Source organism: Silene latifolia, chromosome 7 (genome assembly GCF_048544455.1).
Source record: "Silene latifolia isolate original U9 population chromosome 7, ASM4854445v1, whole genome shotgun sequence".
Classification (NCBI taxonomy): domain Eukaryota; kingdom Viridiplantae; phylum Streptophyta; class Magnoliopsida; order Caryophyllales; family Caryophyllaceae; genus Silene; species Silene latifolia.
In genome coordinates, this window is record NC_133532.1 from 118826090 (window position 1) to 118840261 (window position 14172).

Here is a 14172-nt window from a genome sequence, read left to right on the forward strand (position 1 = left end):
TGCTGTCAGTCTGAAGCGCAGCCTGCGCAAATGTGTGCGCAGCCTGCGCAAATACGCGCTGCAATTCCACAAATGCGAGCCTGTGCGCAGGCTGCGCAAACAGGGTGCGCAGGTGCGCACGATTGCGCAGGCAAGAACAGTTTTTGCGCAGCCTGCGCAGCTCTGCTATACGGGTTTTCTAATCTCCTTTTAGGGCTTCTTAATTGGAAATCTTTCTAGGTTTTCGTGAAGCCATATATATACCCGAGAGTTTGAAAACCTAAAAAATTCACCTACCTTCATATCATCTAATCTAATCTCATTCTTAGGGTTTAAGCTTGTAATAATTTAGAAGACTATTTTGATGCAAAGTTGTAATCTTTCTTTATTTCTTTGGGTTTTGAAGACTATGGAAGGCTAAATCCTTCCCTTCTTGATGTAATTTGATCAAAGTATCCAACTTTGGTGATTGTAAGACTCTTAAACCTCTCTTAATTTATCTAATGCTCTTTTCTTGTGCTTAATTTCTTATGTTGAGTATTTGAATGTTTGGGTTGGCCATCCTTGCATGTTATTCACTTGACTAGTGCAAATCCTAAGGAAATTGTCTAATTTAGTTGGGATTGTTGAAGCAAGTTTGTTGTTTGTTGAATTGGTTTAAAGGATTCTTACAACAAATAGAAAAGTCCATGTCTTTTGCTCTTTTGTATGGTTTAATCTTATGAGGAATTGATCCTAGCTTCATCTTTTGGTTAAATTCTTAATGCTCATGCTTAGTCTCTTTTCATGGTTTAATGACTTGTTGTCTAAGTTTGAAGGATATGTGTAGATAGTTTAATTTGCATGTATCAACATCTTGAGGTGATAGTATTGGGTAGAAATTAGTAAGAGAGTAAAAAGAGTCAAGTTTTACCATTGTTGGGTTACTAAGAGAGAATTACATCAAGTTCTCTTAATTATTGAATCATCTTACTCACCAAGTGTTTGTCATATTGCTTCTTAGACAAAGTTTGCAATTTTACTTTGTTTCATGTTACCAATCAACTCAAAAACCCCCTTTTCATGTCTCTCTATTGTTTGCCATTGTGAATAACCATTGTTTGTTTATAATCTTCTCTTTAATAGTCAATAGTTTACAATTCAAGTATTTAGCTTAAAAGACCTTCTCTTGGGACCGACACTTACTTACACTATATTACTTTATCATTTAGAGTAGTCTAGAGTATAGTTTGGCTTATAAATTATTAATTTGGTACGTTAATTCTAGTATTTTACGACACCTAGTTAATCCGCTATCAGTGGCTCATACCAAAAATTCCTACAATCCGACTCTAATTCTGGATAGATCGGATGTTTGTAAATACACTTAAGTAGGAAAAGGTAAATGAATGAAAATGATCTCTCCGTAGTTTGTGAATTACCTTCTGTATATAGTACAGTTACAGGCAGGTATACTAATGCTAGTTAGAGAAGCATCTTCAACAAAATCAATTGATTTTGCAACCTCATCAAAGCTCTATTGGAATTCTTAAGCCGTCATAAGCTAGTTGAACTGGTACTCCTTCCCTGAAAAAACATTAAACGGGAAAATGAACGCCAGCTCTAACAATGCCGTCTAGAGTTCCTCTTTCTGAGGACCTCCAAAATTCCAGTTCCTGCATAGTCATTTCTGAAGACTCTTTACTATTTCTTTTGTTTGCCCTTGGTTTACGTATGTGAAAAGAATTTGAATAATGTATGTAGTAGAGCGAGTTAATCCAGATGTATGGAGCTCGATTACCTTTGAGACCAATCCATGAGAGACGCATTGATCCGATCATGATCATAGGCATGATTCATACCAATCAGTAAAGCACTCTTTGGTCGAATCTTTTTTACAGCGTCCAGGGCCTATACATGAATCAAATCGATTAGTCATTAAAAAAATTGTGTCGCGAGATTGTATATGTTATTTCATAATCCTAGAAGCGCATCCAAGTTAATGACTTATATTGGACTATTCTGTCATTGCAGGATGACTGGTAACCAAAGACGCCGGTTTATAATGTAAACAAAAAACGTATACAATTTCAACTTTTCGGGATTTATTTCACTTTGCTCCATTGTTACACCAAAGTAAAAGAGAAGCGAGTTTTTAACTATTAGAAATGGTGAACCTCAAAGAATTGACATATATATTCTGAAAGCATACATGAATATAATCTCACCTTAGGAAAACACAAGTGAGTACTCGGGCCTTCTATCTGAAATCGGACAAAGAAAAAATTAGTACAGATGTTACCAGTAATATGATTGCCTTTAGTGAGAATCAAGGAAATGCAAGTATATATATATTACCAAATGAATAGTGTTTGTATCCAAAATAAGAAGATCCAGCTGCCCACCTCCACTCTCAGAGATAACTGCAAAATGAGATCTTTAAGGAACGATATATAGAAGCGGCATCAGTATCCTAAATCCTAATGCCTCAATGGCTAGCGTCTGTGGGTGCGATTTAATACCTTGATTTCTCTTTCTTTTCAGGATTCTGCAGACAGTGAATGTTCTGAATAAACATGTAAAGCAGCAATATGCAAGAATGCTCACCAGATTCTGTGCTGGAAGGAAATCGCGAAACATCAGATACATATGCTACTTTACATTTGTCACCAAACAAGTAACCAAGAGAAACATAGTCCTCACCATGCATAACCTGTGAAAACATTTAGAAATCAACCAAAGTGATTAACGCAGAACACGGCCAACATTCAAAATACAATCATATGATCATTTTACCGGCAAAGGGTTAAATTGCAGGCCTGAAGCAACGAATGGGTTCTCGTATTGGCCTTCAATTATTCTCCAATCAACCGGTGGTGACTCTTGTCTTTGAACTCGACCTTTTTTATCTGCTTCCATTGATAGATGGGGAAATCGCGATAGAACACTAGCCCAAGAAAGGACACAGTTACAGTTCTATAACCTTGAGGAAATCGCGATAGAACCTCCAATAATGGAGTAACATAGTTGAAACGGTAATACCTATCAACACACTCCTGTGTGGCGTAAATCGGAAGTGGACTAATACTGTTGGTGACTCCAAATTGATTAACAGAATGAATATCATCCAACCCATGGACTGCGTCAGCATGCTCATGAGTCAATAACACCTGCAAATTATCAACAACTAATGAAACTCGCTGACGCTGTCATGTTATTTCGTTGAGCCGTGATCCAGAGAGTCGTTTGGCAACAAGATGAAAAGAATTAACTCACGGAATCAAGACGAGGAATTTTGTATAAAGTGAACCATCGTAGTACTTGCTCGCGGAAGGTCTTACCCATATCGATCAATATATAGCTGTGTTCACCGTTTTTCTGACAATAGTCAATCAGAAGAGATGTGTTGCACCTGTACGTTGTACACCTAAAATCGATCATATCAAATTTCCCTAAGACGATAATTTTACGTGAGTACGTGAACAACTAAAATTGATCATATCAAATTTCATGTCAAACAATAATTAATCGTATTTCGTAATAAAGGAAAAGAATTTGGATTCGACATAGAAAGTAGTGAGGAAGAGAGGACCGGACCTGTAATTAGGATTAAATTGAGGTGGAGTTATCAAAGACTGAGAGCAAACACGGCAGGGAGGATGAGAAGGCTGGATCAAACACCTCAGACTCGGCACGCCACTGGAGCAGCCGGTACCCATGAATATCAGGGCTGATTGACTCTCGGGTTGTGTCCGAACCGTGGTGTTTGTCTCCATTTCTGTCAACTGAGTGAGATCAAATCTCAAAGTGGTTGAATGTGTCGGAATATTAGTTAAGAATGACTAGCGCCAGTCAACTATATTTTGAATTTTTTTATTTCTACCAACTACCTAGTAGACTAGTAGTTGAATGACTTGTTGTTTCGAGGACATCTGATAAAATTGGAACGATATAGAGTAGTTGAATGACTTGGAAAAAACGTAGGGAAAAGGCCAAGGGTGCAACATTTTTTGTGGACCACTTGGTTACCACAACTTGGGGTTGGGCATTGTTAACGACTCGTTCATGATGGTGGAGTCTGGCGGTTAAAATCTTCTTGAGAAATACCGGGATTTTAGGTTTGAGTCTTTGCAATAGTAATTTTGTTGCGATTGTTAACTTCGAGAGATGACCCTTGAAAGGCCCTGTTATTTTTGGCTAAAAAGAGCTGAATTGAACTAAATGGAGTTAAACTGAATTGAACTAAACTAAAATGAGCTGAAATTAAGATAAAAAGTAGGGCCTAAAATAATACTTGTAGTTGATCTGACATGTGTGATTTGGCTATCATGTATTTTTGGAGGTCTATCTAAAATGCACCAAGTAAAAAAGGTAACCGGTGCAAGTTTTCTTGTTATTAGAGGGAAAAAAATCACAAATTGTTGTGTAAGACCACTTTATTTATAAGACTAACCCAATAACTAAAAGCCCAATTAAATTAGTTAATAAACTTGTAGAAAATTATTTTATTTTGAGAACCTAAAATTTTATATTGATAAATTATATATTTAGATATGTTAGTTTTCATCATAAAATGTTGGGTCGTTAAAATAAAAAACTATAAATAAATTTAATTGTTTTGTTTGGGCTTCTCTTCTTTTGGGCCAGTTCTATGCTACAGGACGGTTCTATAGGAGAGTTGCTCAAAAAAATAGACGTTTACATTTAGAGGCACAGAAAAACAGGCAAGACGGATGGCTTTATTGGTTCACTGTGGGCCTTGGCTTTAAATTTCCTGTCATAAATGGCATAGAACCAATTATAAGCTATAAATGGTTTTGGGCAGCGTCATTTTGGATGTCATGGTCTTGTTCCATGATCCAGTTGAAGGCCAACTTGGGAAAAGAAAGGATGTCAATAGGGCGGGTATAAGTAGGTACGGTATCGTACCGTCCTAGTTTCAACTTTTCAGGACTTGTTCCATAGTACTCCCTCTGTTCCGGTCATTTGTTGTCCTTTTCCATTTTGGGTGTCTCAGTCAATTATTGTCCTTTCCATTTTAGGAATGCATTTGATGAACAATTTGACCATTCACGCTAAATTTGGTCCACATGTCATTTAGTAATTGACCCTCTCCTTTTTCATTGGTCTTTGTGCCAAAACCAAATGACAACAAATGACCGGGATGGAAGGAGTATTATCAAAGAGGTCTTAATTTAGTGATTGACGCAATAAAATGAATACTGCGAGAGAGAACCAAGGAAAGGCAGGTATATTACTAGGGATGACAATGGGTGGGATATGGATGGGGTGAAGCCATATCCATATCCATATCCATTTAATTTATGGTCATCCATATTCCACTCTTATCCATTTAATATATTTTCATCCATCCATATCCATATTAAAGACCATATAGCGTAAAAAAAAATTAAGACGATAAAATTAAAAGGCGTACATCACCAAATAAATCATCTTACATATTGGATTATAGTGGAATAAGCCTAGCTCACATATCTGTTAGCATAAGTTAGACTCAGGCCCCTTGAAATAAGATTAATTCATATAGGTAATGTAAAGCAACTAGATAATAGGTGAAAAACATTGACAAGTCACAAGCCTATACTTAAACTCAGGCCAACGAGGTTTATATTTTATAACCATGTCTCAATTTTCAACTTCTAGCTCACATATCAGTTAAAATATTATTTTGAAACACATATCAAAATTATTTTTAATATTTTTAAAAACTTATTATTAATTTTTCATAAAAATTAATTTAGGATATCCACCGGATGATTAAGCGGGTGATAGACTATAATCCATATCCCACCATAAATTTACCCATATTCATATCCCACCCTAAATTCAAAAACAAATCGTCATCCATATCCCACCCAGTGGATGAATATCCACATGATCATGTATTAAATTGGTTGTTTGAGGGACGAAGTCATAAATACCCTTATGTTATTAAATTCAAGTAAGTTTTGTTTCATTTCGAGATGCTTGTACACATTCTAATGGAATCCCCTTAGGCCTTACCTTACGTAGAGCTTGAAGAAGTTTTACATTTATCAATATGTTATCTTGTTAGACACTCATGTTGTGAAGCTGCAGGCCAAACATTCGAGAAAGTAAGAACCAAAATAAAATTACAAACAAATCAAAATCTAAATATTTTATGATGAAATACAACTTTTAGTTCCTGGATATAAGTTGTATAACCTATTTTAATAGTTTTTGGCCGGATCACCAACCATGTCTCTTAGCACGACCAACACAAAGAGTAGATAATGAAGGAGTAGTCTACATGTTTGGATGCTTGCCATGTTTATGAGTGATTAATTTTGATTAATACCCTAACCACTAATTCACATATACTCACCCGTTCCAGTTATTTGTATATCTATTTCTTATTTTTATTTTGGAGTGTTTTAGCCAATTGTTTACCATTCTATTTTAGGAATATCTTTAATGGGCAATGTGATCCTGCACACTCAATTAAGTCCACGTAATTGTTATCTAATAAGTGGCCTATTCCTCTTTTAATTCCCTTGGCAAAACCAAAGGGAAACAAATGACGGGAACAAGAGGAGTACACTCTAATAGAAGAGCCCAAAGTAACCCGACCCTATCAGGATGAGGTGTACGTAGGCAAAATAACCCGATTCAGATGAGCCATAATCAAAATGACCCACCTGGTAAAATCATACTTGAAACATACTCAAAACTCGAAATGAGCCGTACCAACCGTACACATTTAAACTTATGAGCCAAGTTAACTCCACCCGTGAGAGTTTACAGTGAGAGTATTTTAAGATTGCCTACCAACGAGGATATATTTTACTAACACCATGGAAACGAACCCCTAACCTCGATCAAACTCAAAAACTAGACTCTTTACTAATCTATTAAGATTAGTAGAATCACAAAGAAATCAAAGAAATGATATATTTTATGTGGTAAGAGCTGGGTGCAAGCTAAGCTAGAATATGTAGTTTTAGTGCTATAAGAGTCGGCTGAATATATAATCTATATTCCAATAGTATATAAAGAGGATACGATGCATTAGTACTCACAACTCATACATATCTTTATAACTACAAATTAAACCTCCTCTTAACCACTTCAATAATTCCATACTTATTATAATGGCAAAGATGATGAAGATGAGTAAGTACTCGTGCGCATTGTGGTTGGTTATAGCCGCGATTGTGGTGACAGTGGCTTTCTCGGTTGAGCCTATTGTTAAAGGGAAAGTAACACAGCCGGATCTTGGAACGCTTGAAGGCACCTCAAATAACCCAACTACTAAACTTTGCGGTACTTCATCCACCCTTAATGCTAACGGCTGTGTAACTTTGGATGATCCAAACCCGAAGGGCAACCTCAAAGTTGGTAAAACTGAGACTTCCGGAAACCTTGATGCAAACCCGGATGGCAAAACCAAAGTTGAAGACATTGCTAAGATAAACGGAACCATTACTCCTTGATACGGAATACCTAACAACACCAACCTCATTTCTACGAGTTAGCTAGACTTGTATGAGGCGGTTTTACACTAATATAATCGTAAAACAGATCCGAATTAAACACAACCCATCCTATTAGTGGGTAAAAAGTGTTTATTTGAAAAATCTCGTTTTATGATAAATTTGGGTAAAACCGTCTCAATTAAACAAGTATTTACATTTCCAACAATTTCTTCATTATTATGTTAATTATTTTCTATGTTTTCAATGAATGTCGTTTCCTTAATACCATCTTCATTCCTTGGTGTAATTGAACTTTCCTTACTTTATCAATCTAGTTTGTTCCTCGTTCGTTGCTTGTTATATATACTTCTAACATACACAAATATTTAATGAATAATCATTATTTCCAAAGTTTAATGCGTTTGTAAATAGTATAGACCACGTGCAATGTATAACATATAGTAATTCAAGCTCGCAAGGATAAAATCTAGTGGTTAAAACTTTAGTGAAAGGTCTTTAAGTTCAATTCCCTCCAAGTAAGCCTGACTAAATCGACCTAACCTGAATGTCCCGTTCCTAATAATAACCCGACCCATCACCCGAACTCAAGTTCCGAGTTTCACACAAACCCGAATTGACCGAACTAATATATCCGGATGCTTATTGGTACAAACTGATTATATTATCAATCAATAATTTGATAATAGTTGATCTGAAAACGAGTTGGTCCGGCCTGACCCGACCCTACTCTTGTAAACCCGAAATTGACTCGACCCGAACTAACCGGACCCCAAACCTGACCCGGTTGAACTGTTTGCCAAGTTGTTCTGCAAGAGCAATCGTGTGAGAGTTATTTATGGCCTCAGACTATACATTCTAGATTTTCAGTCGGTCACCTTGATAAAAAGGGGTACGTAGTTAACTTAATATACGTAGTTTGCATGTTATTGTCTTCTCACGTAGGCAAGAGATAGTGCCTTTGCTTCAAATTTTCTGCCATACGCCCATACATGCCATAGAACTATGGGCCTTGTTATAGGCAATAACTGGACTTGGGCAGCATCATTTTGGGGTCTAGACCCCAGATAGACAATATGTCATGATCCATTTTAAAGCAATCTTTCTTTAGAAAAACGCAGGTTGTCCCTTGTTTAAGCACTCGTGTTATGCATGGTTAACATGAGTTCAACATAATTCAACGGTAGTCGCCCAGAACGATCTTTTGAAGATACGACTATGTACAAGCTGTATAGAGTCGTATCTTCAAAGAGATCCTGACCTCTTAGGCGCTTTCATATATGAGCTACGACGGATATAGTGAGTCAAGCCTTACACAAGCACCCGAAAAAAGATAGAGGCTATTAGTTCGAATATACGACACGTTTGGTTCACTCTAATACGCAAATACATGATACATGAGGTCATTAATCAATTCATTGAGTAGTAACACAATATGCTCGGACAGTCGGACGTATAATGCAAGTGATTTTTTAAGACTGACGAATCTTGAAGAATTTTTAACGTGTCTAAACTTTGAGAGATATTCTAATACAGGGTACATAATATTCGTATTATTAGTTCTCCGGCTCCTACAACTCCGAATCCCTAGATATAAACCCGCCAGTAGATTCATTATATTCACACCTCATCTACTTTGATTTTTTATTTTCTTCAAGATAAGACACAAAAGCCTCAATATACCCATCATTTAACTTATTATCCCCAAAAACACTTGCCATATTCCTACACTTAATCCTCACTTCTTCCCCCTCTTTCTCAACCATTGCTAACCGCACTGCCTTAATCACACTCTCCGATCTCAATGCCCCATCTTTCTCACCACGCTCGATCTCCACACCCAGTCCTTGACCGACCAACAACCTCGCAACGAGCCCTTGATCATTCATCACAGGTAGCAACACCAACACCCTACCTAGTCCAAGTCCCTCTATCACCGAGTTCCATCCGCAATGACTCAAAAACCCTCTAATCACCGGGTGCCTTAGAATCTTCATTTGTGGGGCCCAACCTCGATGGACTAATCCTCGACCTGCTATCCGCTCCACAAACCCTTCCGGTAACATATCAATTACATTTTTATCGGACCCAGGTGGGTCCCGGAGAATTAAAACAAACGGCACACCCGAATGTTCCAATCCAAGGCACAATTCATACACTTCCTCTTGGGTCAAACTAGACTCACTTCCAAATGCAGCATATAAAACCGAACCCGGTTCATGCCGGTCCAACCACTCCTTTAAAAAAGCCCACTTATCACAATTTATTAAATCTTCATTATCATCATTACAATCCGGGAAAAGGAACCCAATTGGAAGAACAATTTTCCCATATAATTTCTCAAGTAGATTAATCCATACAGGTTCGAATTCGGGTGAGCTTCGAATCCCGACAAAATCACATCCCGCTATAGAGTTACCAAAGCGGACCGTATCCGAGGTAGCTATCCTAGCATCTACCGAATGTTCAAACTTGACAACCTCATACGGTCGATAAGCGATATCAGACTCAAAAGGAATCCAACTAGGCACAACCGTATAATCGTCTAGCGACGAGCGAACATTTCCTAACAATGCAGACGGAGGTCCAATAAACGACAGCGAAGCAGCATTAAACAATGCTACATACACACACGAAACACCCATCTTAGCTGCCATAGACGGGATCCAATACGAAGTAAAATCGTAGAGTATCCAATCGGGTTGGACCTCTTCTAGGAAGGCAGAGACGGGTGGTTCGAGTAAGTCAAATCGCATTTTAAGTAATGGTTGGAGTATGCTTGGTACGTCCATGGAAGACTCGGCTTGGTCGGGTACACCGTCTAGGTGAGGTAAAGGGATGCTTACTAAGGTGATGGAAGATGTTAAGTTTGGTGGGAGTTTAGGGAGCCTTTGAATGTTGTTCGGGGTTGTTATGAAATATACTTGTAGACCGTTTTTGGCTAAGGACTTTGAGAGCTCTAGGAATGGTGTTAGATGACCCATGGCTAACCATGGTAGCATAACCACCTTGAGAGACTCGCTACTTTTCATTGTTTTGAAGTTTCAGATATGGAAATTGGCGAAAAATGATGAGTTCCAATGAATTAATAATATGAGAGTGGATATGCTTTAAAAAAAAAAAGTGAAAAAGCAATTTGCAATTGTGAATGGTTATTGTCAACTTTTGAGTCTGAAAAGTTAAAATAGAAACGTAAAGAAATGACTAAGACACTCAAATAAGGTGACCGTTAAGGGAATAATCGGGAACAATATGAATGAAAGCAAAGTCGCCTTTGGCTACTTGTATATTCAATCTTGGATGTCGTAGTAGTCTTATACGGAATACTCATTGTTGTTTATTGCAAATTGCAGGTCATAGGAAGCAGGAAATGCCATATGATATCTTTGTTTATTTCGTTGGTCCAAATGAAGTCCTGTCTATATGTCAGCCTGAGGATAACATTAAATTTTTTGATTTACAACATGTCTTATGTTATGACGTCACAAGCTTATAACGGCTCACCTTCCCATTTTATTACCATCACAGGTAAGAATTTTTGTTGGATTTATGGGTGTTACGTAACAAAAGGGTACTGCTAATAATGTCACCGAGTAATCATTTTAAACATGGATTCACTAAATCAAATACACGCAGCCCGGTGACAATATGTTTATGATTCCTAAGATTTGGAAAAATCCTACAAGGGCGTTCAGAGATATTGTAATGTGCATGAATGCAAATCCGAAAGTAGCAACTGAAAATATGGATAGCATTACAAAATATTGCTTCAGGAAACAAAACAGATCATTCTTCAGGAAAGTAGCAACCGAAATTAGTCTAATACATGCTGATCATCACCTGAAATACAGTCCATGTCACTAATCGCAATACTCGTCTAACTGGTACTTCTACGAAACAAAACAGATCATTCTTCGGATCTTTTTCTCTAGCATTTCCACAGCATTCCCAGTTCCCTACAAGAATCCGAAATCATAAACTGAACAGAGTCAGTAAATATTTCGTCGATTTCATACTCCTTCCATTCATCTGGGTTAACCATAAAATTCAAAATATGTGAAAAAAAGATCGAAAAATGTAGCAATCTCAAATGAATGGAAGGAGTTCAGTTAGTTTAAACGGAAATTCTCTGAACCAAAGTTGACAAGGGTGCAAATGACGAAATTACCTAAACGTTTGTTTCAGGAAATATAGACTAATACTAGTCGAAAAGCCCGTGCGATGCACGGGGCTCTCATTAGGGTCATCTGTATAAATATATTCTATAGTTGATAAAAAAAGTTCAATTATGTTTAAATCATTGATAAACAAAAGTTCGTGGTTGGTATAGTTGATCAATGAACTATTAGTGCTTTGGCATAGGAGTTTTGTCATTTAGTAGTTATTAATTCAGTTGTAAAACATCAAGTAACATGGTAAGCGTATGTAATTAGTTTTTCCATTATTGTTATAGGTATCACTGATTTTAAGTAAATACAAAACATTATCTCCATAAATATAGTATAGCACACCAAATGAATCGCCCTTAATAACTAAGACAGACCTTTATGAATTTTGCAAATTATTTTAACCTATAACAACTATGTAAAACTAAATGGTTTTACGTAAAACAACAAGTATCATAACTATCTATGTTTAGTGTGTTTAGAGCAATGTTAGATCTCCTATAGCAAAAAATTTCCTCGATTATCTACAATTAATTAAGAGAGTGTTTTGCTCTTTATATACCTTCTCGTAAAATCAAATCCATACTAAATTCCAATAAAATTAGTAGTCTCTAAACAATAGTACAAAAATATATGTGATTCTGTTACATGGAATGCATGAGACTCCCATTAGGATTATCGTTAAAAATATGTATATTGAATGTTCTAAGAATTAGTTGAACAACAAATTGCAAACATTGGTTTACATTGTCATGTTTTGATAGTATAAGTCAATTAAGTTGATAAAAAAAAGTCCAACAATCTTGAAAATAGGAACACAAAAAACTTTTGGGTTGATTATTGATGGATCATCAGTCCCTTTAACTTCAATTAAAGCTACTCCTTTTGGTATTAATTATATCAGTTGTATAGAATCCGAAGACACAGTTGTATAATGTAATTACCTATTTTTATAGTTGTATGCACCACCGATTTTAGTTAATTTAAAACGCCATTCCTAAAAATGTGGTTTAATTCCATAAAATGAACACATGATAACTGAGGCCGATTTTATAAAATTCACAAATTAGATTAACTTACAACATTTACGAATATTCCATTTTGTAAGCATACGATCGTGTAAATGTTGAATGGTGGTACGAAAACCAACATGTATCTCAATTATATATGTAGCCTGTTTGGAGGATGTTTGTTAGATCTCTAAACAATAAAAATTTGTTTTTGACTATTGACCATTAAGACTGGTTGTTCCCTATGAACTTCATGTAAAATATATAATACGAAATTTAATTTTTTAGATGTGAGATATATTTTTAAGTGAATTAACGGTCAAATTTTTCAAAGTTTGACCTGTAAAAAACAAACCAGGGGATTTGTGTGGATTCGAGGGAGTAGGATATTATGATACTACTTTTAAAGTTGATTAGTTTTATATTAATTCTATTAAAATTACTATAATTCATTTATGTTTATTTGAAATGTTATCTATTCACAAAATCAAGTCTCATTATCTTACATTGTTATTCTACACTTTATTTATAATAACAAAATGAACAAATTTTAGGAAGGAGTTTCAATTTAAAAAAATTGCTTCAAATTACCGAATATATACGTACAATCGTTTCACTTCTTAACCAATATATATGCAATTAGGATTTTTATCTTAAGTTCAAACTCTTAAGTTTGACCTAATTTCTTACACTAAGGAGTACTTTATATTCAACTAAACCCTTATGGGATACCCCATAGTTAACCATTAAAAAAACATGATTATTTCCACTTTGGTGTCCTAAGGTTTAGCATAATTTCACTTTAGTGCCCCGGGGTTTGCATAATTTCACTATGGTGCCTTGAGGTCTACTTCCCACTTAAGTGACCTATACATAACATTCTTAATATTTCATACTCCCTCCATCATCTTTTATCTCCTCGACCACTTCTCTAATATATGTGAGAGAATTTTATTGAAATGAGAAGATAAAAGATAATGGAGGGATACTAAAAAAATATTTTGAACATAACAAATCTGGCATTTTTTTGCAATATTACTATTTTGTATGTAGTTTAATATCCAAATTTGCACTTTATTTTACTGAAAATATAATTACTTAAGATAAAAGTTGACTATTAAATATTTTAGGCCACCAAAATGAAATTTTATTCAAAACTCCGGTTAACAAAGTGGAAGTAGTCGAAACCTTAGGACACTAAAGTGGAATTATGCAAACTCCATGGCACTAAAGTGGAATTAAGCCAAACCTCAAGGAACAAAATGTAAATTTTCCCAAAATAAAAAACACCTTTGAAAGCGACCGTAAAAACTATTGCACTTTTAAATATACAATCAATACATGGCAAAGTAATAACCAGCCAAATGCAAACCGCGGTAAATAGTTAAATGAATAAAAACACATAGGAGAATTGGAATTTAGAAAGTAAAAATTGATCTAACCGCATAATTTTGTATATTTGGCAGTTCAATACATTTTTAACTACTATTATGGATTTGATATGAATTTGAAACCAGTTTGAAAAAAAAATTCGGTGATATAATAGTATATTATATATAGTTC

General features: G+C 35.7%; 2 protein-coding genes across 2 annotated transcripts; both read right to left on the bottom strand.

Moving 5' to 3' along the window:
* Positions 1-1415: 1415 nt before the first annotated feature.
* On the bottom strand, positions 1416-3734 carry LOC141590619 (putative hydrolase C777.06c). The gene is made up of 9 exons (XM_074411193.1): positions 3556-3734; positions 3235-3370; positions 3001-3128; positions 2755-2905; positions 2566-2671; positions 2317-2381; positions 2187-2222; positions 1760-1869; positions 1416-1545 (listed from the first exon to the last, which is right to left on the bottom strand). Exons 1-9 carry the CDS (start codon positions 3732-3734, stop codon positions 1488-1490), a joined length of 969 nt encoding a protein of 322 aa, XP_074267294.1. The 3' UTR covers positions 1416-1487.
* Positions 3735-8976: 5242 nt separating this feature from the next.
* Positions 8977-10512, bottom strand: LOC141591309 (UDP-glycosyltransferase 91C1-like). The gene has a single exon (XM_074411633.1). The coding sequence runs from the start codon at positions 10463-10465 to the stop codon at positions 9065-9067; it is 1401 nt and encodes a 466-aa protein (XP_074267734.1). The 5' UTR covers positions 10466-10512; the 3' UTR covers positions 8977-9064.
* Between the last annotated feature and the right edge of the window lie 3660 nt (positions 10513-14172).